This window comes from Equus quagga, chromosome 14 (assembly GCF_021613505.1).
Source record: "Equus quagga isolate Etosha38 chromosome 14, UCLA_HA_Equagga_1.0, whole genome shotgun sequence".
Lineage (NCBI taxonomy): Eukaryota > Metazoa > Chordata > Mammalia > Perissodactyla > Equidae > Equus > Equus quagga.
The window spans coordinates 89,180,560-89,208,288 of NC_060280.1; the positions used below are offsets into that span (position 1 = coordinate 89,180,560).

Genomic DNA, 27,729 nt, shown 5'->3' on the forward strand with positions numbered 1-27,729 from the left:
GACTGATGGAGAGTATATTTCACACTCTTGGCTAAGAAGAAGTAGGCGGAAGTCACTGATGTGGATTCAGTGAAAGCTGTTAAAAAGGGACAGTCTCTTAGGGCCTTTTCTCTTTAATTATTGCCCTTCATCCTTCCCCCTTCCTTCCTGGAAATTAGATACCTTCTCGGAATTTAGTTGGTTAAATTTTGTGCTATGAGGGCAAAAACCACAGAGAAATATGGTTTGGCTAAAAAGCACAGGGACACTTTCCCTCCGTGGTCTCCTTGCACCAGCCATTGGACTACTTATTTGAAGACTTCTTGGTTCATGAGAAAAGCCAGCTTCTCATCAGGCTGAGCCCTTACATTGGATGTCGTCAGCATGTAGACATGGCACGTATGCCATTATACTAGATGATTTCCCCGGAGGATTGGCAAACCCAGGACTCCTTGCTTTAGCAGTTGGGGTCATGGGAGTAAGTAGCAAATATATTGAGAACTAATGACCCATGAAACAGGCAGTGCTCCTTAAATGGAACAAATCTCTCACTCTGGTGGACAAATAAGTCCGAGATAAATAAGGTCCCTCGTTGAGAGGCCATCAGAAATGTCATTGACTCTCTCCTGGGCATTTTGACCCTTGGCGGACACTCACCCATTTAATTCCAAATTTGGGTGGGCCCTTCCCAACAGTCAGTAGCTAGATATAGCCCCCCTCCAAAAAAACCCCCACGTGTTCCCAAAAGTTTAAATGCTGTTTTAAAGGCACAGCTCTCTGTTGCTTGCTTTTACTGTTACAGTTCACTCCCAGACATGGTGGGCTAGAAGGGATCCCATCCATGGAGACCAGGGCTCAGTGTTTCATGAAAAAGGGAAAAGAGAAGGAACATTTTGTTCTAAATTCCTCTAAGACACATGGCGGGGGCGGGGGGGGGGGGGTTGTCTCAGCTCATGTGACATGTTAAATCTGGTCAGTGTACTTGGCACTTTTTTTTTTTTTTTTTGGTTTCAGGCATTATATCTAGAATACAACTTTCTAACGTGTATGATCACATGAATCTTACTAGGTATTATTTACACCATCAATCTAACACTTTTATAAACAGCATTTATTGTACAGAGTACTCTGAAGAAACAAAATTATGTACAGCCATTGTTTTAATTAATACATCTGTTCTGTCTTGCAATGCTAAAAAGGCAGAATGTGTCTGGCACAAAAATAACCCTCGGGAGTTACAACTAGAAAACAACACTTTTAGAAAAGATTTTTTCTTTTCTGGTAGAAATATAAAAACTGTGGTTTATGGGGAAGAAACAAGCCAAAATACAAAGTCCAATCAATTGTAGAGGTGGCTTTAACACTTAAAGTTTTGTCCCTTAAACCAACTGTCAACAGCAATAAGTGTTTAAAAATCTAAATATAAATTAATGGCTAGCGTTGCCCGAATAGTAGCCCAGTGTGAGCAACTTACAGTAACGCTGCGGTGTTCTCTGTGCAGAGATGACACCCTGCGCAGCCTCCCTGCGGGACACGTGCGGGAGAGCCCCACCTGGTACAGCAACCCACTAGAACGTCTGGCTTCTCCCCAAATCGTCCACACCACCACCACTTAAATGTACCCAAACTGATGTGTTTTCAAAATGCAAGTGGGTAGCGGAGGCAGGAGTACACCAGGGCCATTACGTAGTCTTCCTGAAACCTTTTAGGATGAGGTAGATGGTTTCAAATGCTTCGTAAATCTCTGCCCTGACTTTAGCACCTGTTAATACTTTTCCAGAAACAAAAATAAGGAGGACAATTCTGGGTTTGGTCATCCTGTAGATTAAACCAGGAAATAACTCTGGCTCATAACTACTCAACTGCTGGTGGGTGAGCACGAGGCCTTCTAGCCTTACAGGGAACTTCACATCGCACGCAGCTCCCCACCATGTTCTGGATCTTAAAGTCCAAGAACTTGGCTGGAAAACCCAACTTCTGTACAACTCTGGCATATTTTCTTGCTGCTAGTCTGGACTGTTCTTCACCCTTGGCTCCCGTGCACACCATTTTCCCAGAGCTGAATATCAGTGCCGTGGTTCGGGGCTCTCTTACCCTCATGATTACAGCAGCAAACCACTTGGGATTATATTCAGCATTTCGGGCACGAAGTGCAATGGTCTTTAGGTCAAGTTTACAACCAAGATTCACCGTGGATACAATATTTTGCAGCTGCGGCACAATTCCAGAGCTCTCCGAGGCTGGCATGGCAGGGGTGATGGAGGTCATGGGCATCCTGGTGGAGGGGTACAGGGGTGTGGTGCCCGGCAAGGGTGCAGTCGTAAGAGTGTGAGTGGAAGAGCTGTGGTGTGTGGCTCGAGGCCCCCTGTGTTGCCTGCTGGGATGTCAACTGCTGAACTGCTGCCACTACCTACTGCTGCTGTTGCCGCCGCCTTTGCTGCTCCTCCATGATAGACAGACTCTTGGTGTTCTGAATAGGCTGTGGAGTCAGTCCTGTACCATAAGGCATCATTGGACTAAAGACAGGGATTCCAGGAGCCATGGTGCCTCAGCATTCAGTCTTTTCCTAGAGCATCCCCAGCACACTCTTCTTAGCAACTTCCTCAGCTCTCTGGGTTATCTTCACATACATTAAGAAACAGTGACGCTGTCTTATAATGCTGAAATCTTATTCCTTCCACGTTTCCTGTCACCGCATGCAAAATGTGTACTCCTGAGTTATGTAGTCTGTATTCTTTTGCCCAACGTTATAAGACTCATCCATGTTGATGTGTCTTCCCTCTAGCTGAAGTCGGTTAATTTTCTTTGCTGTGACATATCCCTCAATTGGTTCATCCATTCTGCTGTTTATGGACACTTGGCTCATTTCCACTTTGGGGCCATTAAGAACAATGCTGTGTGAACATTCCTGCACATGTCTTCCGGGGAGTATATACCTTGGCGTGAAATTGCTGGGTCATGACGCATGTACATCTTCAGCTGTCTACTTGGCACTCTTGAGTGCCACTATTTGTCAGCAGGCTACGAGCATCCTCCTGAAACCCAAATTATCACAGAATCAGGGTTCTACCACAATCGTTCCCTTGGTTGCAACCCCCAGACACTCTGAGGTTGATAGGGACACTTAGAAAGGGAGGCCATGCTCACAGCAGGGGCCGCTCAGGACCACCAGGAGCTTATCAGGTAAATACCAAAAAAAAAAAAAAGAAAAAAGAAAAAACCACTCATCTCAGGATCAGACAGGAGACAAAAAGAAAGAAAAAAAGTAAAAAGGCTCCGGATCTAGGTGGCTACAAGTATCCCTCCCTCCCCAAAAGGAACCTTGAAATCTTATGTATTAAGAAAATATCAGGTCCAGCAAACAGTGCTGGTCTTATATTACTTACTGATTTAAAAACAACTATGACAGATAAACCCCTAGATACCAGGGAAGAAAGCAACGGTTAGCTACGAAATTTATATACAGCTGTGTCTGTGTTTATATGATGTATATATGTATATGTATAATATTTTTCTATAGCTGCAGAATAAAAAATTGCATATAAACTGTAAATTAAAAGAGATCCATGATTTGACCAAATGGAAATCCAAACTTCATATGCAGTCATGCCCTGCATAATGACGTTTTGTTCAAGGATGGACCACATATCTGACAGTGCTCTCCTAGGATTGGTACCATAGCTTAGGTGTGTAGTAGTTGATACCATCTAGGTTTGTGTCAGTGCACTTTATGATGTTCACACAATGATGAGGTCATCTAATGACACATTTCTCAGAACGGATCCCCATCATTCAGTGATGCATGATTGTACTTTGTTATTCTTTTTCTGCCTCCAAAATGAAATGCATAGCTCATTATTTTTCAGACTTTCTTCTTTCCTATTGTGTAATCAGTTCAGGCTTTGACTATCTTTTTTCTGTTTGTATTTTTGAGGAAGATTAGCTCTGAGCTAACATCCACCACCAATCCTCCTCTTTTTGCCAAGCCATGCTGCAGCGGTGTCCCACATATAAAATAGAGGAAGACTGGCAACAGATGTTAGCTCAGGGCCCATCTTCCTCACCAACAAATAAAAAAATAAAAAAATAAAAAAATAAAAGAAAGAAGAATCTGTAACTTCAAGTGTAAAAATGTGCTGTCTACTAAAATCTGCTTGCCAGATTTTTATGTAGCTATATCATATTGTTTTCCTTTTGTTTCTCAATCTTACTGTATCATTAGTTTTCAAATGTCTTTTAAAAAACATCATAGGGGCTGGCCCTGTGGCCGAGTGGTTAAGTTCTCGCGCTCCACTGCAGGTGGCCCAGTGTTTCGTTGGTTCGAATCCTGGGCGCGGACACGGCACTGCTCATCAAACCACGCTGAGGCAGCGTCCCACATGCCACAAGTAGAAGGACCCACAACGAAGAATATACAACTATGTACTGGGGGGCTTTGGGGAAAAAAAGGAAAAAAATAAAATCTTTAAAAAAAATCATAGAGGTGAAACTTTTAAAATCAGGACTTTTAACACACTTCCCATGTTGAAATAAAAGTAGGCATCCAGAGAGGTTGTAAAAATAGGGCTACCCCTAGCTTAACTTAACATCTTAGGTAACCATAGTATAATTATTGAAGCCCAGAAATTATCATTGATAAAATACTATTAACTAATCAATAGACCTCACTCAGATTTCACATTTTCTCACTCTTGTCCTTTATGCAGGCTGGTATTCAAATCAGATTCTTCTAGTGCATGAATCTTGATATTTATAAAGTCCACCCTAATAATCCTTACTACTTATCGAAGCATTTAGTCCATTTATAAATAATGTAACTGTAATAAGTTTGGATTTCATTTAGTCATCTTATTTTATGTTTTCCATTTGTCTTATTTCTTTCTTTGAATTGAACTTATCAGCCTATTTAAACTTACTACAAATTTACGGTAATCAAAACAGTGTGTTACTGGCTTAAGAACAGATATATAGATTACTGGAATAGAATTGAAAGTCCAGAAATAAGCCCTCATGTATATTCTCAATTGAGTTCTGAGAAGGGTGCCAGGAGAATTCAATGGGGAAAGAAAATAATCTTTTCCTCAAATGGTGCTGGGTCAATTGGAGATCCACCTGCAAAAGAATGTAGCCGGTCCCTTACCTTACACCATATACAAAAATTAATTCAAAATGGATCAAAGACCTAAATGTAAGAACAAAAACTATAAAACTGCTAAATAAACAATAGGGGAAAAGCTTCATGCATTGCATTTGGCAATGTCTTAGATGTGATACCTAACGCAACCAAAAAAACAAAAGATAAATTGGACTTCATCAAAATTAAGAAGTTTTGTACTTCAAAGGACGCTCATCAACGTTAAATACTTTGGAATCCAAAGGACACACTCCACTTAAGAAAATGGAAGACAACCATGGGGTGGGAGAAATATTTACAATTCATGTATGTGATAAGGAACTTACATACAGAACATACGAAGAACTCTTAAAACTCAACAACAAAAAGACAAATAATCTAATTTTAAAGTGAACAAAGGATTTGAACAGACATTTCTCCATAGAAAATTTAGAAATGATCACAAGCACATGAAAAGATGCTTAACACCACTAATATTAGGGAAATGAAAATGATCTTCACAGTGAGATATCAGTTCACATCACTGGATGGTTAAACAAACGTAAAGACAGACAATAACAAGTGTTAGCGAGGATGTGGGGAAATTGGAACCCTCATCCATTGATGGTGGGATTGTAGATGATGCAGCCACTTTGGAAAACAGTCTGGCAGTTCTTCTCAACGTTAAACATATAGTTGCTATAGGTCCCAGCAATTCCACTCCTAGTATATCCCTGTGATAGTTAATGTTAGGTGCCAGCTTGACTGCATCACAGAATGTCTAGGTATCTGGGAATACTTTCTTTTTGGGCGTGACCATGAGGGTGTTTGGAAGGAGAGTAGCATTTGAATCAATAGACTGAGTGAGGCATATTGTCCTCCCCAATGTGGGTGGGCATTATCCCATGCGATTTAGGGTCTGAATAAAACAAAAATGTGGAGGAAAGTTGAATTCTCTTTCTCTGCCTCACTCTTGAGCTGGGATAATGTTCCCATTCTTTTGGTGCCCCTGGTTCTCAGGCCATGAGACATGGTCTGGAGTCTATGCCATTGGCTGTCTGGCTTTCAGGCCTTTGAACTGCACCACTGGGTTTCCTGGTCTCCAGCCTGGGGACAGCAGATCATGGGACTTTTCAGCCTCCATAGTCACATGAGTCAGTTCCTTATAATAAAATTCATTATATATATACATTTATGAATTTCATTATATTATTTTTATATGTATATCTGATCTGTCTGATCTTACAATACGGTCCAGGGCCATATGTCTTTTTCTCTGGAGAACCCTGACTGATAGAATACCCAAAGGAAATGAAAATATGTCTGCACAGAAGGATACACAGGAATTTTCATGGCAGCGTTACTCATAGTATCCATGAAGTGGAAACAACCGAAATGTGCATCAACTGATGAAGAGATAAATAAAATGCGGTATATCCATACAATGGAATATCATTCAGCAACAGAAAGGAATGACATATGGTACAAGATATATGAACCTTGAAAAACATACTAAGCAAAAAGAAACTATTGACAAAAGATTGTATGATTTCATTTACATGAAATGTTTTGAAAACACAAATCTAGATATAGAGAAAGTAAATTCACGAGAGCTTAGATGTTAAGGAAGTAGGAAAATGGGGCATGACAGTCAAACAGTAATTCTGGAGTAATGAAAAGTTTGGAAAATTGTGATGGTTGCATAACTCTGAACATCCTGAAAGACATTGAATGCTATAGTTTTAAATGGGTAAATTGTATGGCATGTGAATTACTTTTCAATTTATTTGTTCCAAAACACAAAAGAGAAAATCATGATAGCAGCTACATCACCAGGAGCAGAAAATATTTGTCTCTGAAGCACACAGAGCAGTAGGATGCAAGAAACATTAGATACCATTATATTTTAACCACTACATATTAAAACTTAATGTAAAACTATTGTAACCAAAAGAATGTGCTATGGGCATAAGTAAATACTACTGGCACAGAAGAGTCTAGAAACTGACACAGCTATATATAGGCATTTGTTTAATAAGTGTGGAATTTCAAATCAGTAGGTCAAGGATAGTTTATCAAAAATGATACTATAACAATTGACCATCTTACTGCAGGAAAAAAATAAGGGCATCCACTACCGTACCACACCACATGCCAAAATACACTCTGAAGATTAAAGATTAAAATGCCATTAAAAATAAAAACTTTTAGAAGAAAATTAGGAAATCTGTAATGTAGAATTTGAAGAGAATTTTTAAGGCAAGGCAGTAAACCCAGAAATTATTTTCTGAAAAACACTTTCATGGCTACATAAAAATTAAATGTTTTGTACAGCAACAGTTGAAATATTGACGGAGCAAAATAGCTATCAATTCAATAGATACAAAAACACACTTAATAATGCACATGAACAATTCTCGGTAAAATGTGCTAGTAAATGAGGATTTTAAAAGACCTTTGTTAACGTCACAAAGGCCACCCACTGAAACCCACAGCAAACTTATGATTTACCCGAGAAATTTTAGAACCATTCCTGAGTTAAGGATGTCTAGTATCAGCGCTATTTCACAATTTAGTACGGGAGGCCCTGGATCGTGGTAAGGTAGGAAAAATAAACGATAGCAATACATATTTGAAGAAGAAAAAAGTAAAACTTACAGAAAAATGTCATTACACTGAAAACAAAGGAATGATTAGAGTTTAGTGCAGCGTGCAACATAAGTGAAAATAAATAAGGGGAAATAAAGTTCCAATACAAGATGGATCGAAGGGCGGAGACCGACTATCTCATGCATTCTCAGGTCTATCATTACTGGAGAATCCTTGTCAGGGGGATCCAGGAAGCTGGAGAGGCAGGAAGAAAACCTTTAGATGAGTACCCGGCGGCTTGAGTCGCCAACCACACCTAATCACTTCCGACGTCAGAACTGAGCCCTGGGTCTGGTCCCACCTCCAACCCCGCCTACGGTTATGGACCCCGCCCCCAGCCCGTAGCCCCGCCCACAGGCCGGCCTCCGTCCTCCACCTGGGCTGCTGGGCCTGTTTCCGCCCCCAGCCCCGCGCGGAGCGACCCCAGGGCCCATCGGCGCCCAAGCGGGGAGAACTACAATTGCTCTGCCGGAAATGGACGGACGTGATTGGCAGCCCGAGCCCTGGGGCCCCGCCCCCTACTTCCGAGGCAGGAAGCGGAAGTGGCGTCACTGGTTCGCGCGGTCTTTTTGTTTCGGGACTCCACGCTTCGTGCAGCAGTCACGTAGGTCCTCGTGCTGTGGCTCCGTCCTCGGTGCGGCCCGTGAAGGGAGGGCCCTGGGCGCACGGAGGGCGTTAAAGGACAGGTGCGGCCCGGGACCCCAGGGGCTCCGTAGAGAGGCCGGGCCTCCGCTCGTCCGCCCGGCCGCTGGGCCCCGCGCTGAGCCGGAGCGGGAAGGGCGCCTCGCGGGGCGTTGGCGTCCCCTGCGCTTCCCTGGTCAGAGCCTCCGAATCACCTTCGAGACTTTTCCCCAGAAGGAGAAGCAGCTCCGCTGTGCGAGTTCCGTTGCTGAGGCCCCGCGCCCTCCGGTTCTCAGGACCTGCGCCCCCGCCGTGTGGCTGTGAGTCCGGGGGAAAGTGGTTCGGGGGCCTCTGCTGCTTTTCCTGGGCGAGAGAACGTGTCACCGGGGAATTTGGCCTTGTCTTGGCGCGTTCTGTATTTCTGAATATTACGGAAAATAAGATAGTTTCTTAGGTCTCTTAACCTAAATATAAACCGCCAAAAGAGAATCAGAGAGGCATTTATTTGGGGATCGTAGAATTGCAATTCCGGGAGTACGGATTCAGGTAGAAACCCTCACAGTGTCCCCAGGGGAGTTAATGGGGCTTTTAAAGAGAGGAGGTTTGCATTACAAAGAATGCTAATTGCCTTGGCTAAAGGTAATTGATCGGTGAGGCCGGTTAGTGGGAGGCAAAGCCCCTCACTGGGAGGAGCTGCAGGTTTCTTCCGGTGACTCAGTTGGAAAGTTCCTGTTCTGCTCCATGAAGACTTGTGTAAGACCCATTTCCTTAATGGCTCCCAGCGCCGTTTTAAAGCCCTTAGACGTAAGTGACTTTGTTTTTTTTCACATTTCAGAGGTGTCAAGGGTGTGCATGTTCCTCTGTAAATATATAAACGTATGTAGACCACAAGTCTTACTTTTAAATAAAAGCAAGAATACCCAGCTGTCTCATCATCTGAACTTCCTAGGCCGGTCCATCTGCACAGAACTTCAGAACGAGGGCCTGTAGGAGAAAAAGATGGAGGCTTTGTAACGCCAGTTTTATAATAATTGAGTTTACTATTAACGGGATTTTGGACCCAGTGTATTTTCCCCCATAGTTTTCTTTTGTGAAATCTTAAACCTGCAGAATACTTGGACATCCAGTAGAGTGAATGTTCACTGTATTAGATTCACCCGTTTTTAGCATTTTGTATGTTTGGTGCCTCTGTAGATAAATAAATACATTGTATGGTGAACTTTTTTAGAGTGTTAAAAGTAAATTGCATTCATGATACTTGTCCTTTAAGTACTTGGTAATGCATCTCCTAAAGGTAAGGACATTGTCCTCCTAGAACCACAATACTGTTATTGCACCCAAGAAAGTTAAAGATAATGATGTCATCTCATATCTACTCTGTGTAAAAACTAAACTTCTCCACGTTGTTCCCAAATATGTTTTTGGATCTAGGAACCTATCAAGATTTATATATGCCAATTGTTTGTATCTTAAAGTCTTTTTAATATTAGATCAGTGATATTGTTTGTCCCATTATATTGAGTTTTAGAAAAGTCACAAGTGTTCTTTGGAAAGTCACATATGTTGATGTTTCTGATTTTATTTTCACAGTGTGCTTGAATGTTTCCTCCATTTCCTGTATTTCCTGCCAGCTGGTAATTGGGTCCAGAGCAGAGATTGGCAAACTTTTTGTCTGAAAAGTTCCAGGTGGTAAGTACTTGATGTTTTGCAGGCCGTAAGGTGTGAGAATTTCTCAGCTCTGCCTTTGTAGTGGGCAAGCAGCCATAGACCTAAGGAAGCAAATGGGCACAGCTGTGTTCCCACAAAGCTTTATTTACCCAAACAGGCCTGTGACCAAAGTGTGCCAACTCCTGGTGTAGAGGCTTCAGATCATTTCAAAATATTTTGTAGTTGATGTGTACATGAAATGGCATTCCACGGGGAAGACAGACGTGTATGCCAGCCCTCAGTGATGCCAGCTTTGATCACTTGCTTAAGGTGATCAGCAGAGCGCTCTGTTTTAAAGGTAGACTTTTCCTTGTGAATCAGAAAGTCATCTGTGGGTGGTATTGTGATACTCAGAGTATGTTTCCATCAAGCTTGCTAATAATTGTCTTAGCATCTGTTAATCATCTGCAGTGAGTAAGCTTCTGTATTTGTTGTCTCACCCTTGTGGAGATATATCTTCAGGTACGCTTCTCAGCTTGGATTTCTAGGTCAAAGGGGAAATATACTTCTGTTGGATATTACCCTTTTCTTCTATAGGTCTTGTGCCATTTGGTTGTTTCTGAATCAACTTTTTAAAAACATCTAAAAATTATGGGGAAATATCAGAACAAATTTTGCTTTTAACGTCAAGGCACTTGTTTTCAAAAAGAATATCTTGTTTACTTTCATCCTAAGTAAAAATACTCAAATATTTTTTCAGAAGTGCAGTGTTTTGGTTTATATTATATTGTGCACAACCATTTTATGTGACTCTTATTTAATTTGTTGTCTTCTAATTCTATTTTTGTGTTCCTTTTATTTGTGCATACTGTACTGTAACGTTCTTGTGAGGAAATGCACTTGTCTGAGAATCCACAAATAGTCATTGAATTCTTCCAGTGAGCTGGTCACTGTTCCAGGGACAGAGAAACAAAGGCTGTCAAAGCATGGTACTGCCACCAGGGGGCTTCTAGTCTATCTGGGAATACAGATTTTCAATGAACACTGACAAGCTTGTGATATGGACATCAGAGTGGCTTAATATGAGGTAGTAATACATATTGGGAGGGGTTGAGATTTAAGTTGTGAACCAAAGCCTGAGCAGGATTGATCTAGTCGGGTTGTTGAATGATTGTGAGGATTTGTAGAGTGGGTGAGAACTTTTCAGGTGAAGGGAACTTGATGAGCAAAATCCAGCATAGTTGCAATCTTGGTGTATTTCTTAAACTGAAGAAAGAGGGTTGGCAGAAGCAGAACAGAGTGGTTTAGATAGAGTGGAGAGCAGGGACAGGACCAGGGGCATGAGATTCTCTGGACAATATTCTAAGGGCATGGAACCTTCTGAGATGTTTTAGCAGGAGAGTGATTCGAATCCATTACAGCTTAAATGGAACCCACTAACTCCTGCCTTGGGAATGGAGTTCAGGAAACATGAGAGTGAAGGTGTGGAGTCAGATAGAATCTTATTATGAATAAGTTTTAAAACACGATCATGGAACCTAGATGTAGGTGATTGTTATGGAAAAGAAAATAAATGAAATGATTTGGGAGTTTTGTAGAAGGTAAAAGGGGAAGAATCCAGGCATTTCCTTCATCTATTCTTTTACTAGAGGCTATACCCCCACTTAGTGAATGTTTGAATGCTTGATTAGTACTTACGGAAAAATACAACCCAGTTCTTTCGAAATTTGTAAACTATTGGAAGAGGCAAACATCTCTCTAAGAAAATAAATGTATTACAAATTGCTTAGGGTTCTGGAGCTAAAGTAGAGGACAGTATTATTTTCTCTCTCCTTATATGGGGGTGGGTGAAGGTAAGAAAGAGAATTGATAAATATTTGTCATAAAAAGACAAGGCACAGGAGTTAGCCATGTTGGAAGGGATGGGAGTAGGAGATGGGAAAAGTGTTCTGTATTTGGTCGATTACATTTCTAGGGTGAAAGACGGAAGAGCCTTGAGGGTTATGACAGCCAGATTTGACAGTAGAGACCTTTCATTTGGTTGGGAAAAATGCTGAGGGAGGATTCTAAGCTTCAATGTCTACCTGACAGGAAAAATAAGTGAAATGTATTCAAATGATGTCAGTCAAGAGAAAATAGGAGAAAGTATGGATGTGTTTTAATTTTATGAATAGCAGCTTCACTCAAGGAATTCATCTGAGTCAGTAATTCACTGTGTTATTATCAATGTTAGCGAATGTTTATGTTAATAAACAGAGTAGTTTTGTAGTCCACCTGGAGGTTCCTTCTCCTACCCAGATCAGGCCTTTGATTCCCTGACTGAACATCCAGAGTAACCCCTCCTGTTTGACTTTTCATAGACACTGATGCATCTAGGGGGCTAGCATCACTCCACAGGTAAAGGACCAGAAGACTCCCCTGACAATGTGGGTATCCAGAAAGCACTGGAGGTTCCATGTGACTTAGTAATATCCATGTTACCCTCTCCCTTTGCCACTTGGGTGTCCCAGTGAGCTAGCTGTGCCATAGTGAACAGTTGATGTGGATTGTGAGGAGAAAGTTGGTGCAGATGTGCCGATACTGTGATTCTGTGATCATCTTTCCTTTTGGCAAGGTCAGCTCTTTGCTCAAGTCCAAAGACTTGGCTGAATGTATCCCCAAATCTCCTCTTCACTTGTTTGTCCCCAGGGATCACTGTTCTTCTCAATTGTCTGAGTCTGCGTCAAATCAGGAGACAGAAATCACACTTTGATTTAAACAAGAGAAGTGTAATACGAGGATGTAAGGAGAATTGTAACAGATATCCTAGAGTTGATGGAAAGTCTCTAAGGAAACCTGAACTTGTAGGGGGGCCCTCTCCCCAAGCTGGTCTTCAGAACTTGTTGGAGAAGATATCGTGGCAGCCCACTGGATGGTGAAGAAGTTTGCCAGGTTGCCAGGACCAGCGATAGTCAGCACTCACTGGGCAGACAGTAAGCAACATCTGGATGCAAAGTCCTCTGAGTGGGGGGTAGATGGGGAGAGGGAATCGGGTGCCACTATCAGTGCAACACCTAGAGCGCTGAGGATCCAGATAAGGAGGCCGTGGGGAACAACTGGCTGGTGTGCAGAGAAGCCGAGGCTGGTGAATGAGTGCTCGGAAGACAGGGTTCCTCCCACCATTACATCCTTAGAGTAATTAAATATATTTCTGAAAACTGAGATATGTTCTGTGATGAACACTTATTTAGCTATAATCTGGGTACACATGAAGAGTGGTGTGAAGGATCTCTGTTGTCTGTTGATCACCAATCCCTGGGTGCCTTCATTGAGCCAGGCTCTGTGCCACTCTCTACTGGCAGACACTGGCATCCAAAACTGACATAGTGCTACCCATGACATGCTAAAAAACCCTCTCCCGAGCAAGCTGATCCTGATGTCAGACAGCAGTGTCAAGAAGCAGTAGTACAGCTACAGAGATCATTATGATAAAAGATTCTGTTTCTCCAAAAATGTAAAAATTTAAATGTGTATCCATTCAGTAATATTGTTGTAAATATATAAGGGTTTGCTTGGCAGAAGTGGGAGGGAAAATAGACAAGTTCACAATTCTAGTGGGAGATTTTAATATGTTTTACTCATATTAAACTAAACAAGAGGAAAAATCAATTAGGATATACTTTGGAAATGCTGTGTGAACTGCTAAGGTACATTTACAGAATAGTGTGTCTAGTAACTGATGGAACTAGAAATTACTCCTCTGAGAGCAAGGAGGAAGGAATGGACTGGAAGGGGCTGGAAGTCTTTGTAGGGAGATAACTGTTTTGTATCTTGTTTAGGCTGGTAAATATATGAGTATATGTAACTGTCAAAACTCATCCACTGAATGCTTAAGATGTGTGTATTTAATTGTACGTTAATTATATCGCGGTTACAAAATAAGAAAAGTAAAAGATTCTATGTAGGTACCACCTGACTAAACAGATTCCTGGGCCTGTTGAGCCCAAGGACTCCCAGTTTGAGACCCCTGCTAGTAAGGACAGTTATACTGTGAGTCTAGACACAAGGTTTTGTGACCATTTGTGTTTCTGGGTTTTAGTCTTCTGAACTGTAGAATAGGGACTGTGGGGTTGTGAGGGTGGTATTGATTTGTAGATAATGAAGTGTGGAACTTCAGTGGTTGCCACCATTTATAGATCAGCATTTGGCCTGTTGGTCTCTGTTTGATTTATTAAAAGTTATTATTTTTTAATAGAGTTCATATTGGTTTATAAGATATAAATTTCAAGCATACATTACTATATTTCGACTTCTGTAGAGTGCATTGTGTTCACCATCAGAAGTCTTATTGCCATCCACCACAATACACATGTGCCCCCTTACTCCTTTCACCCTCCCCCCACCCCTTCCCATCTGGTGACCACCAGTCTGTGCTGTGTGTATATTTGTTTATCTTCCACATAACTGAAGTTGTATGGTAATTGTCCGGCTGACTTACTTCACTTAGCCTAATACACTCAGGGTCCGTACATGTAGTTACAAATGGCAAGGTTTCCTTTTTCTCCCCAAAGCCCCCCGATACATAGTTGTATATTCTTCGTTGTGGGTCCTTCTAGTTGTGGCATGTGGGACGCTGCCTCAGCGTGGTTTGATGAGCCGTGCCATGTCTGCGCCCAGGATTCGAACCAACGAAACACTGGGCCGCCTGCAGCGGAGTGTGCGAACTTAACCACTTGGCACGGGGCCAGCCCTATTTTTTAATTTTTTGAGGGGTCTCCATACTGATGTCCCTAGTGGCTGCTCCACTTATATTCCCATCAGCAGTGTGTGCGGGTTCATTTCTCTCCACGTCCTCTCCAACACTGTTAGAGCTTGCCTTCTTAGTAATAGCTATTCTGAGGTGCATGAGGTGATACCTCATTGTAGTTTTGCTTTGCATTTCCCTAATAATTAGTGATTTGAATATTTTTTCATGTGTCTCTTGGCCATCTGTATATCTTCTTTGGAAAAATGTCTCTTCATGTCCTCTGCTCATTTTTTGATTGTCTTGGGTGGTTTGTTTTTTTGTTGTTTAGTTTTATCAGTTCTTTATATATTTTGGATAATACCTCATTATCGGATTTATGATTTGCAAATGCCTTCTCCCAGTTTTAGGTTGTCTTTTTGTTTTGTTATTTTTTTCCTGTATAGAAGGTTTTTAGTTTGATGGAGCCCCATTTGTTTATTTTTTCTTTTGTTCACCTTGCCTGAGGAGACATGATATTGAAAGAGATACTGCTAAGACCAATGTCAAAGAGTGCTTATGTTTTCTTTTATGAGTTTTATGGTTTCAGGTCTTACCTCCTCAGGTGGGAACTTCTGATCTTGGAAGCTGCAGCCGCTTCGCCTCTGCTTTCCTGGCATCTTGGAAGTCGAGTCAGCCCACCTACAGGTATACAGATGCGTGGGTCTCTTGGGCATGCTGGTGTGCTGTGCAGAGTCCTTTGTTGGTCTTTGGATGTCCTACTGGTTGGAACTTAGAGGAGAGAGCCAAAGGGGACAGCTTACTCTGCCATGATGCTGACATTGCTCGAAAGGTTATTGATTTTTAACAAAAAGAAGTTAACCTTCAAATACAGAATTTTAAAAGACAACTAAAGAAACTTGGGGGCTTTTCAGTACTTTAATGTATTCTAAGTTGTTTTGTAAAAACGTCGATGTAGGCTTTCTAGTTTTTTAGGGTCAGATGTAGAAGTCGTAATGGTTATTTCCCTTTTCTGCCATTTTCTGGTTTAGGAACCAACAGAATGTGTGATCTTTATGTGTGTTTGTGGGTGGGGGGCACCCGTTATTTTCTCACCTGGTTGGCTGTTTTCCCCTATCAGTTATGAGTTGGTATGTCAGTTATTACTTTATTGTCTATATTGTCCAGTAGGAATGTTGGACCTTTAATGCCTAGGACATTTTCTGTGTATGTTACTTCTCTTGACTCAGTGCTTAGTACAGGGACATAACCTCTGCATTATTTTCTGAAGGAATAAACCAACAATAAGAACTTAAAAGGAGGCCCAGAGCTTCAGACTTCTCCAGCATCCACCAAGGGAAGATCAAGAGTGTTGACCCAGTAAGAGATTTCCTTTTCTTCCCTTCATATGCCCAGGAACAATCTTGACCAGTGCTATCCAGTAGAATGTGTAGATCATGTATGTAGTGAAAGTGGTTAACCATGTAGAGAATATTAAAAAATTGAGATAGTGTACATCATTTTCTAATTCGGAGTGTTCTAAATTGGACACTAAATTCTTATCAGATATATTCGATTTCTGTTTAGATCGTGCAAAATTTAGAGTTGAAAGAGTAGATTCAGATACTCAACTTGTTCCCAGTATTTAAGTGAGCTGTCAGCTCCTAGTGAGACATCTGGTGCAGCTGGTCCTCAGTAACTGACAATTGATGTTACTGATTTTCATAGAGTGTAATGTTTTAGCAGCTTTTAGGTTCTACCTGCACAGTAGAGTCCTTTGGTCTGGACCTGAGCACTCGTACTGCTGGTTTATCTAAGAGGAGCTTAGGTGGGTCAGAGAATGCTGTGCTCTAAGTCAGCTCCCTGGTACGTATGCCTCAGGTAGAGTGGCTGCATAATCTCATTCATGAAGTTTATTGCCTTGACGAGTGAAGAGTCACATTCCTCAGGGCTCAAGTTTCCCTCCCTGTAAAATGAATCCATTATCCTTTTCCTGATGGGCAGCATGGCTCACAATCCCCTTTTGTGGCTCCAGGTGAGACAAGACTCCTCTGACATTTGATGGCAGTGGTGTATATTTGTATGAGATTTCTTGAGTGTGAAGGGATATTTGGGAATTTGAAGCCAGAATGGAATGACTTCCAGGCAGGTGAATGTGGGAATTGTGGTCATCTCTGCGTCCTCATGCCTTCTTTCTTTTCTCCTAGGTTTCCTTCTAAGGACCATTTCTACCTTCCTGAGGAAAAGACAGAGGCAGAAAGGATGGTAACTGACTGTTTGGCTAGTTCTCAGGTAATTACATGGTGTGTCCTTCTACAAAGTGACATATTGCATCCACCAGATAGACACATTTCCTTCTAGGTAGACCTGTCTCTGGAGTTTCTTAAAGAAATGAAGCCACTGAAGAACTGAGTCCCTGTTGAATTCCCTCTCAAAGTGGAGCCTCTTGGATTGATTCCTGTGAATAATGTCAGTATTTTGATAATTACTTTCTAATATTGTCTCTTAGGATAGCAGTTGCATGTTTTTTATTTTGCTTCCTGTTCTGCTGTGGTAATGAAGATGAAACTGTGCATTTCTCAAAGAATTTATACATTCATCAGCTTTGACAAGTGTCTACAGTTTGCTTGGGAATGTCCTGCAAGAGGGAAATAAGATGAGAAGAGCTTTTAGTCCAGTTGTGGTGAGATAAGCTCATGTGTTAGAGGTTCCATTTAAGCCGTAACTGGAGGATATCAGCCATGAGTGAGTGTAGACAGAGAGAAGAGTACCTAGGACCATTGCACCCTGGGGGAGAGGATGAGAGACTTGAAAACTTCTCTTGCCATCAGGGTCTGCCATGTTCATTCCCCGGGGAACACTGGTGGAGATGTAACTTTACTGACCCAGCCTGTGTGTGATGGTTTAGGACTCGGTTACCTTCGCTGATGTGGCTGTGCACTTCACCCGAGAGGAGTGGACTTTACTGGACCCAGCCCAGAAAAATCTATACAGAGATGTGATGCTGGAGACCTACAAGAACCTGACCACAGTAGGTAAGGCTGCCATCCTTCCTGTAGCCTCTTACGGGAAAGATATATATGATGTGTTTACTGTGTTCCACTACTGGTGGAGTGAAATCTGCACACAGTGGAAATAGTCACTAGTCTCTGCACTAAATGGGTTTTTATCCAGTGTGGTTTCTGTAAAAATGCAGTTCTAGTGCTAACACCATCCCCATCAGTGTGTTAGAAATGTGCATTCTCTGTCTCCATCTTTGACATAGTGAGTGAAGCTCTTGCATTGGGCCGAGACATCTATGTTTTAACCAAAGCGGTGGACAGGATTCTGATGGACAACAAAGTTTGACAACCACTGGTGTCATGGTTTCTTCTTTTTTTGATTTCTTTGTGGCATTTTTTGGGGCGCTTTTTTATTGAGTTCATAATGGTTTACATCATTGTGAAATTTCAGTTGTACATTATTTCTTGTCTGCCACCACATGAGTGCTCCCCTTCACCCCCTGTGCCCACCCACTCCCCTTCCCCTGGTAACCACTGAACGGTTTTCTTTGCCCATGTATTTGTGTATATTCCACATATGAGTGAAATCATCTGGTGTTTGTCTTTCTTCAGTCTGGCTTATTTCACTAAGCATAATTCCCTCCAGGTCCTTCCATGTTATTGCAAATGGGGTGAATTTGCCCTTTTTTATGGCTGAGTAGTAGTCTGTTGTATATATACATACCACATCTTTATCCAATCATCAGTCGATGGGCACTTGGGTTGCTTCCATGTCTTGGCTATTGTGAATAGTGCTGCAATGAGCATAGGGGTGCATATGTTACTTTGGATTGTTGATTTCAAGTTGTTTCTGTAGATACCCAGTAGTGGGATAGCTGGATCGTATGGTAGTTCTATCTTCTTTTGGAAAATGTCTGTTCATATCCTCTACCCTTCTTCTGATCGGGCTATTTGTTTTTTTATACTCCAGTTGTGTGAGTTCCTTACATATTATGGAGATGAACCCCTTGTCAGATAAATGATTTGCAAATATTTTCTCCCAATTAATGGGTTGTCTCTTTGTTTTTTGTTTTTTTTGAGGAAGATTAGCCCTGAGCTAACATCTGCTGCCAATCCTCCTCTTTTTGCCGAGGAAGACTGGCCCTGAGCTAACATCCGTGCCCATCTTCCTCTACTTTATATGTGGGACGCCTGCCACAGCATGGCTTGCCAAGCGGTGCCATGTCTGCGTCCAGGATCTGAACCAGTGAACCCCAGGCCACCAGAGTGGAATGTGCGAATTTAACTTCTGTGCCACCATGCCAGCCCCTCTGATTTGATTCTAGTTTCTTTGGTCTTGCAGAAGTTCTTTAGTCTGATGAACTCCTACTTGTTTATTTTTTCTTTTATTTCCCTTGTCTGAGAAGATGTGGTTTTTGAGAAGATCTCAAAGAGTGTACTACCTATATTATCTTCCAAGAGTTTTATAGTTTCAGGATGTATCTTCAAGTCTTTGATCCATTTTGAGTTTACGTTTGTGTATGGCGTGAGATAGTGGTCTACCTTCATTCGTTTGCGTGTGGCTGTCCAGTTTTCCCAACACCATACATTGAAGAGACTATCATTTCTCCATTGTATGTTCTTGGCACGTTTTTCGAAGGTTAGCTGTCCATATGTGTGTGGTTTTATTTCTGGGCTTTCACTTCTGTTCCATCGATCTGTGTGCCTGTTTTTGTACCAGTACCATGCCGTTTTGATCTCTCTGGCTTTGTAGTACATTTTGAAGTCAGGGTTGTGATCCCCCCAGCTTTGTTCTTTTTTCTCAGGATTGCTTTAGCAATTTGGGGTCTTTGTTTGCCCCATATGAATTTTAGGATTCTTTGCTCTATTTCCATGAAGAATGTCATTGGGATTCTGATTGGGATTTCACTGAATCTGTAGATTGCTTTGGGTAGTATGGACATTTTCACTATGTTTATTATTCCAATCCATGAGCAAGGAATCTCTTTCCATCTCTTTAGGTCATTATCAGTTTCTTTCAGTAATGCCTTAAGTTTTCATCATAGAAGTCCTTCACGTCCTTGGTTCATTTTATTCCTAGGTACTTTATTGTTTTAGTTGCGATTGCAAATGGAATTGTATTCTTGAGTTCTCTTTCTGTAAGTTCATTATTGGAGTATGGAAAAGCAACTGATTTTTGTAAGTTGATTCTGTACCCTGCAACTTTACTGTAGTTGTTGATTATTTCTATTAGTTTTCCAATGGATTCTTTAGGGTTTTCTCTATATAAGATCATGTCGTCTGCAAACAGTGAGAGTTTCACTTCTTCACTCCCTATTTGGATTCCTTTTATTCCTTTGTTTTCATAATTGCTCTGGCCAAAACCTCCAGTACCATGTTGAATAAGAATGGTGATAGAGGGCATCCTTGTCTTAATTCTCTTCTCAGGGGGATGGTGTTCAGTTTTTGCCCATTGAGTATGATGTTGGCTGTGGGTTTGTCATATATGGCCTTTATTATGTTGAAGTAATTTCCTTCTATCATTTTATTAAGAGTTTTTATCATAAATGGCTGTTGGATCTTGTCAAATGCTTTCTCTGCATGTATTGAGATGATCCTGTGGTTATTCCTCAGTTTGTTGATGTGGTGTATCACGTTGATTGATTTGCAGATGTTGAACCATCCCTGTGTCCCTGGTGTGAATCCCACTTGATCTTGATGTATGATCCTTTTGATGAATTGCTGAATTTGAGTTGCCAAAATTTTGTTGAGGATTTTTGCATCTATGTTCATCAGCGATATTGGCCTGTAGTTCTCCTTTTTTGTGCTATCCTTGTCAGGCTTTGTTATTAGAGTGTTGTTGGCCTCGTAGAATGTGTTAGGAAGTGTTCCATCCTCCCTAATTTTTCGGAATAGCTTGAGAAGAACAGGTATCAAATCCTCTCTGAAAGTTTGGTAGAATTCCCCAGGGAAGCTGTCTGGTCCTGGGCTTTTATTCTTTGGGATGCTTTTGATTACTGTTTGAATCTCTTTCCTTGTGATTGGTTTATTCATATTGTCTGTTTCTTCTTGATTCAGCTTTGGGAGGTTTTAAGAGTCTAAGAATTTATCCATTTCCTCTAGGTTATCCATTTTGTTGGCATATAGTTCTGCATAGTATTCTCTTATAATCCGTTGTATTTCTGTGGAGTCTGTTATTTCTCCTCTTTCATTTCTGATTTTGTTTATTTGAACTTTCTTTTTCTTTGTAAGTCTGGCTCGGGGTTTGTCAATTTTATCTATCTTCTCAAAGAACCAGCTCTTTGTTTCATTAATCCTTTCTACTGCCTTTGTTGTTTCAATAGCATTGATTTCTGCTGTGATTTTTATTATTTCTCTCCTGCTGACTTTGGGCTTTGTTCTTCTTTTTCTAATTTAGTTACGTGTAATTTGAGATTGTTTATTTGGGATTTTTCTTGTTTGTTAAGGTGTACTCGTATTGTGATGAATTTCCCTCTTAATAGAACTTTAGCAGTATCCTATATGAGTTGGTATGATATGTTACCATTTTCATTTGTCTCCAGATATTTTTTTGATTTCTCCTTTAATTACTTCAATGATCCATTGCTTGTTCAATAGCATGTTGTTTTGTCTTTACATCTTTGTCCTTTTCTCAGCTTTTTTCTGGTAATTAATTTCTAGCTTTATAGCATTATGATCAGAAAAGATGCTTGTTATTGTTTGAATTTTCTTACATTTATTGAGGCTTCCCTTGTTTCCCAGCATATGGTCTGTCCTTGAGAATGTTCCGTGCGCACTTGAGAAGAATGTGTATTCTGCTGTTTTTGGATGGAGTGTTCTGTATATGTCTATTAAGTCCAACTGGTGTAGCTTTTCACTTAATTCCAGTGTTTCCTTGTAGACTTTCTGTCTGGATGATCTATCCATTGATGTGAGTCGGGTGGTGAGGTCCCCTAGTATTATTGTGTTATTATTAACATCTTCTTTCAGCCTTGTTAATAGTTGCTTTATTAACTGTGGTGCTCCTGTATTGGGTGCATAGATATTTATAAGCGTTGTTTCTTTTTGATGTAGTGTCCCTTTGATCATTATATACCCCCCCCCCTTGTCTCTCCCTATCTGTCTTATCTTGAAGGCTACTTTGTCTGATGTAAGCATTGTGACACCTGCTTTCTTTTGTTGGCCATTAGCTTGGAGTATCGTCTTCCATCCCTTCACTCTGAGCCTGTATTTGTCATTGGAGCTGAGATGTGTTTCCTGGAGACAGCAAATCGTTGGGTCTTGTTCTTTAATCCATCTCTCCACTCTGTGTCTTTTTATTGGACAATTCAATCCATTTATGTTTAGGGTAATTATTGATGTATGAGGGCTTAATGCTGTCATTATATCACTCGTTTTCTGGTTTGCCTGCATTTCCCTTCTTTCTCGTCATGTGTATTTTGGGCTACCCATTGAATTATGTAGTTTTTTATGATGTGTTTCTTTGTTTTTTCCTTATTTGTTTTTTGTGTCTCTGTTCTGCTTTTTTTTAGTGGTTACCCTGAGGTTTGTGTTCAGGATCTCGTGTCTAAGATAGTCCATTTTCTGATGGTCTCTTATTTCCTTAGTCTAAATAGATTCAATCCCTTTCCTCCTCCTCTCCTAAATTGTTTTTCTCATATCTTATTCCAACTTGTGTTGTGAGTTTGTGGTTAAAGTGACAAGATTGTCCTTGTTTTTGGTGTTTTCCTGCCTAATGCTACAGTTGAATATCTGCTATCCTATTCTGATTGTCTACCTATTTATCTCCTTAGTCTGTTTTGTGACCCCTTTCTCCTTTTTTCTTCTTTTCAGGTATGAGGGCCTTCTTGAGGATTTCTTGTAGTGGGGGGTCTCATGGCTCCAAAGTTCCTTAGCTTTTGTTTGTCTGGGAAAGATTTAATTTCTCCCTTGTACCTGAAGGATATTTTTGCTGGATAGAATTCTTGGCTGAAGATTCTTGTGTTTTAAGGTTTTGAATATGTCATTCCATTCTCTCCTAGCTTCTAAGGTTTCTGCAGAGAAATCTGCTGAAAGTCTGATAGGGGTTCCTTTGTAGGTTATTTTCTTCTGTCTTGCTGTCCTGAGTATTCTTTCTTTGTCATTCATTTTTGCCAGTTTTACTCCTATATGCCTTACAGTTGGTCTTTTTACAGTGTCAAATCTAGGAGATCTGGAAGCTTCCTCCACACGTATTTCCCTCGATTTGGAAAGATCTCTGCTATTTTTTTTTTTTTTTCAGGAAGATTAGCCCTGAGCTAACTGCTGCCAATCCTCCTCTTTTTGCTGAGGAAGACTGGCCCTGAGCTAACTTCTGTGCCCATTTTCCTCTACTTGGTATGTTGGACGCCTACCACAGCGTGGCCTGCCAAGCAGTGCCGTGGCCGCACCCGGGATCCAAACTGGCACACCCAATCGCTGTGCCACTGAACCAGCCCTCTGCTACATGTTTCTGTGTCCTCAGGACTGAGTTATGAGTGCTTGTCATTTTCTCTCCGGTCTGGAGATTTGATGTACTGTCTGATGTTTGTAGAGGAGCTGGGTTGGGCTTTTGACTTTCTGATATTATTTGGTTGCAGTTACCGCCTTTTGCCACTGGGTGGGGGTCAAGAGCCACATATTCTGAGCCCTCTGACTTAACCCCATTTCCCAGGCAATGGAGTGCCTGGGTCGGGTTGGGTGGGGACAGGAGTGCTTTCTCCTGCATGTCCTCATGGTTTTCTCCCTCTGCTCTCACTATCCGGTTTCCTGTAGTCTTGACTTGATGAGGTCACCCCATGCGTGAAAGCTTTAGGCTGGTTAGAGGCCTTCCCTCTAGGCTGCAAGGGCTGGTGGGAGTCCTGGGTGATCCCGAAAACGTGTGGCCCTTCCCTTGCTCCTTCTCTCTCAGATCCTCCCATGGCTCTGATCACAGTTTTTAGGGGAGGCAGCAAAGTTCTCTCTTACCCCGTTGCAGCCTCTCTCCCCTCTGTCTTGTGGCTGCGTGTCTCTCTGAGCTTTTTGTATTATGTTACAGTGTCTCCTGTTGGAGTGTGTATGCCCGGTTTTGTTGTATGTTGGAGGGGAGAGAGTCCCTAGCAAGGTCACTCTGCCATGATGCTGATGTCACTTCAATAGTGGTTTCTTCATGAGAATGAAGATCTCTTCTTGCAATTACTTCATCTGCTATTCAATAAAAGTCTTAATGCTTTGTAGTTTGTTTATCATAAGCATCTGAACATGAGTTTCAGGGGCCAGAGATAGCCAATCTCTTTGATGCACAGAAAGAGGGGATATTTGAGTTATTATCTCTCTTATTTTTTTGCTTATGGAAGTCTGTGCTCTTAACCTAATTTTTTTTTTTTATTAATGTTATGATAGATTACAACTTTGTGAGATTTCAGTTGTATATTTTTGTTAGTCATTGTTATTATCTCTTTTGAAGTAGTTTTTCTGCATTCATTAGAAGTGTAGGAGCTGATTCATGGAAAGTTTGTCATCCTTGGCAGGGGTTTTTTCTGTTCATACATCTTTTCCTGTGTACAGTGTATCAGTTGTTCAAACTCAATCCAATCTCTTGGTTGGAAGAAGAGGCGTTGGGAACAGTGGAGAGAGGAGTCTTCCAAGGTGAGTGATTGTGAAGAACTCACCTGGTTAATGAAAATTTCACTGTGTTTGGAATGACGATGAGGAAGCTTTATCATGTGATCTCTCTCTGAAGGCTGAAGTCATTGATCTCTCATGCTTTAGGGTATCATCAACTTCTCATATGTTCTTACTTTATGTTTTCTTCAAAATTTCCTATGATCTCACAAAATGACTAGTACTGTTTCAGAACTTTCCTACTTTCTTTCCCTGGTAATATTGTCTCTTTTCTCTGTCATGTTATATTTTCGTAGAATCGTTCTAGTCAACTATTAAATTTGTAAATTTTTTTTATTGAGGTCATAATAGTTTATGTAACCCTTTCCTCTTATGCCCACCCTCAAACCCTCTTCTCTGGTAACCACTAATCTGTCCTCTTTGTCCAGGAGTTTATCTTCCACAGATCAGTGAAATGATGTGTTTGTCTTTCTCTGTCTAGCTTATTTCACTTAATACCCTCAAGGTCCATCCATGTTGTTGTGAATGGGGCGATTTTGTCTCTTTTTATGGCTGAGTAGTATTCCAATACATACATACATACATACATCCCAGCCATACTCCACTCCTGGGTATTTATGCAAAGAACTTGAAATTAACAATCCAAAGAGACTTATGCACCCCTATGTTCACTGCAGCATTATTCACAATAGCCCAGAAGTGGAATATAGCTGGGTTGTATGTCATTTCCATTCTTAATTTTTTGACAAATTTCCATACTGTTTTCCATAGTGACTACACCAGTTCAGATTCCCAACAGCAGTGTATGTGAGTTCCCTCTTCTCTACATCCTCTCCAACATTTCTTGTTTTTTATCTTGGTGCTTATAGCCATTCTAGTGAGTGTAAGCTGATATCTCCTTGTAGTTTTGATTTGCATTTCCCTAATGATTAGTGACGTTGAACATACTTTCATGTGCCTGTTGGTCATCTGTTTATATTCTTTGGAAAAATATCTGTTCATATCATCTGCCCAGGTTTTGATTTGGTTGTCTTTTTGTTTTTGCGTTGTATGAGTTTTTATATTTTGGAGATTAACCCCTTGTGGATATATGGTTTGCAAATATTTTCTTGCAGTTGGTGGGTTTTCTTTTGTTTTGTTCCTCATTTCCTTTCCCTTGCAGAAGCTGTTTAGTCTGATATACTCACATTTGTTCATTTATTCTTTTGTTTCCCTTGCCTGAGTGGACACAGTATTTGAAAATGATGTCACAGTGTACTGCATATATTTTCTTCCAGGAGTTTTATGGTTTCATTTCTTAACTTGAAGTCTTTAATTTTGAGTAAATTTTTGTGTATGGAGAAAGATAATGGTCTACTTTCATTCTTTTGCATGTGGCTGTCCAGTTTTCCCAACACCATTTATTGAGGAGACTTTCCTTTGTCCATTGTACATTCTTGGCTCCTTTGTCAAAAATTAGCTGTCCACAGATGTCCAGTTTTTCTTTTCTTTTTTTTTTTTTTTCCTTTTTCTCCCCAGAGCACCCCCAGTACATAGTTCCATATTTTTAGTTGCATGTCCCTCCAGCTGTGGCACATGGGATGCTACCCCAGCATGGCCTGATGAGCGGCACCATGTCCACACCCAGGATCCGAACTGGTGACACCCTGGGTTGCTGAAGCAGTGTGTGTGAACTTAACCACTTGGCCACGGGGCCGGCCCTGATGTGCAGTTTTATTTCTGCTCTTTCAGTTCTGTTCCATTGATCTGTATATTTGTTTTTGTACCAGTACCATGCTGTTTTGGTCTTTGTAGTATATTTTGAAGTCAGGGATTGCGATGCCTCCAGCTTTGCTCTTCTTCTCAGGATTATTTGAGCTATTTGTGGTCTTTTGTTGCCCCATGTGAATTTTAGCATTCTTCTATTTCTCTGAAGAATGTGATTGGGATTGCACTGAATCTGTAGATTGCTTTAAGTAATGTGAGCATTTTAAATATGTTTATTCTTCTAATCCATTTTCATGGAATATCTTTCCATTTCTTTATGTCATCATCAATTTTTTTTCTGTAATGTCCTACAGTTTTCATTGTGTGTGTCTTTCATCTCCATCGTTAAATTTATTCCTAGATAATTTCTTCTTTTTGTTGTGATTGTATTCTTGAGCTCTCTTTGTAAGTTCATTATTACAGTATAGAAATGCAACTGATTCTTGTAAGGTGATTTTGTACCCTGAAACTTTGCTATGGTTGTTGATTATTTCTAATAGTTTTCTGATGGATTCTTTTGGGTTTTGTATATATAGAATCATGTGTGCAAACAGCAAGAGTTTCACTTCTTCACTCCCTATTTGAATTCCTTTTATTTCTTTTTCTTGCCTAATTGCTTTGGCTAAGATTTTCAATACTGTGTTGAATAAGAATGGTGAGAGTGGGCACCCTTGTCTTGTTCCTGTTCTCCAAGGGGTGGCTTTCAGTTTTTCCAATTGAGGATGATGTTGGCTGTGGGTTTGTCGCATATGGCCTTTATTATGTTGAGGTACTTTCTTTGCATGCAGATTTTATTGAGAGTTTTTATCAGAAGTGGATGTTGGATCTTGTCAAATGCTTTCTCTGCATCCATTGAGATGATCATATGGTTTTTATTCCTCATTTTGTTAATCTGGTGTATCACAATGTGTGATTTCTGGATGTTGAAGCATTCTTGCATCCCTGGTATGAATCCCAGTTGATATGGTGTATGATCCTTTCAATGTATTGCTGTATTCTGTGTGGCAATATTTTGCTGAGGAGTTTTGCATCTATGTTCGTCAGCAATATTGGCCTGTAATTTTCCTTCTTTGTGTGGTCCGTGTCTGGTTTTGGGATCAGGGTGCTGTTGATCTCATAGAATGAGTTAGGAAGTCTTCCATCATCTTCAGTTATTTGTAGTAGTTTGAGAAGGATAGGTTTGGTTTTTTTTTTTTTAAACATTGGCACCTGAGCTAATATCTGTTGCCCATCTTCTTTTCTTTTTTTTTTGTTCTACTTCTCTCCGAAGCCCCCCAGTACATGGTTGTATATTCTAGCTGTAGGTCCTTCTGGTTGTGCTCTGTGGGACACCAACTCAGCATGGCCTATGAGTGGTGCCATGTCTGCACCCAGGATCTGAACCAGTGAAACCCTGGTCTGTGAAAGAGGAGCACGTGAGATTAACCACTCAGCCATGGGGCTGGGCACAGAAGGATTGGTATTAAACCTTTGAACATTTCCTGAGAAGCCATCTGGCCCTCGACTTTTATTTTATGGGAGCTTTTGATTACTGTTTCAGTCTCGTTACTTGTGATTTGCCTATTTAGATTCTGTTTCTTCTTGATACAGTGTTTGGAAGTTGTGTGAGTCTAAGGATTCATCAGTTTCTTATAGGTTATCCAGTTTGTTGGCATACAGTTTTTCATAGTATACTTTCCTAATCCTTTGTA

General features: G+C 40.9%; 1 protein-coding gene and 1 pseudogene across 14 annotated transcripts in view; one reads left to right on the top strand and one right to left on the bottom strand.

The window, feature by feature from the left end:
* Positions 1-1,661: 1,661 nt before the first annotated feature.
* Positions 1,662-2,521, bottom strand: LOC124252157 (TATA-box-binding protein-like; annotated as a pseudogene).
* A 5,801-nt stretch (positions 2,522-8,322) lies between these two features.
* LOC124252154 (zinc finger protein 266-like) overlaps positions 8,323-27,729 on the top strand; it is a 66,412-nt gene continuing 47,005 nt past the window's right edge. For 4 of the 14 annotated variants that reach the window (XR_006891921.1, XR_006891922.1, XR_006891920.1 and 1 more), the window contains exons 1-2: positions 16,109-17,003; positions 17,620-17,746. Coding sequence is in view for 11 of the 14 variants with exons in the window: in XM_046685372.1 (XP_046541328.1) it covers positions 16,773-17,003; positions 17,620-17,746 (358 nt within the window). In the remaining 3 variants the exon portion in view is untranslated. The other 10 variants (XM_046685375.1, XM_046685378.1, XM_046685377.1 and 7 more) reach the window with 10 other exon arrangements.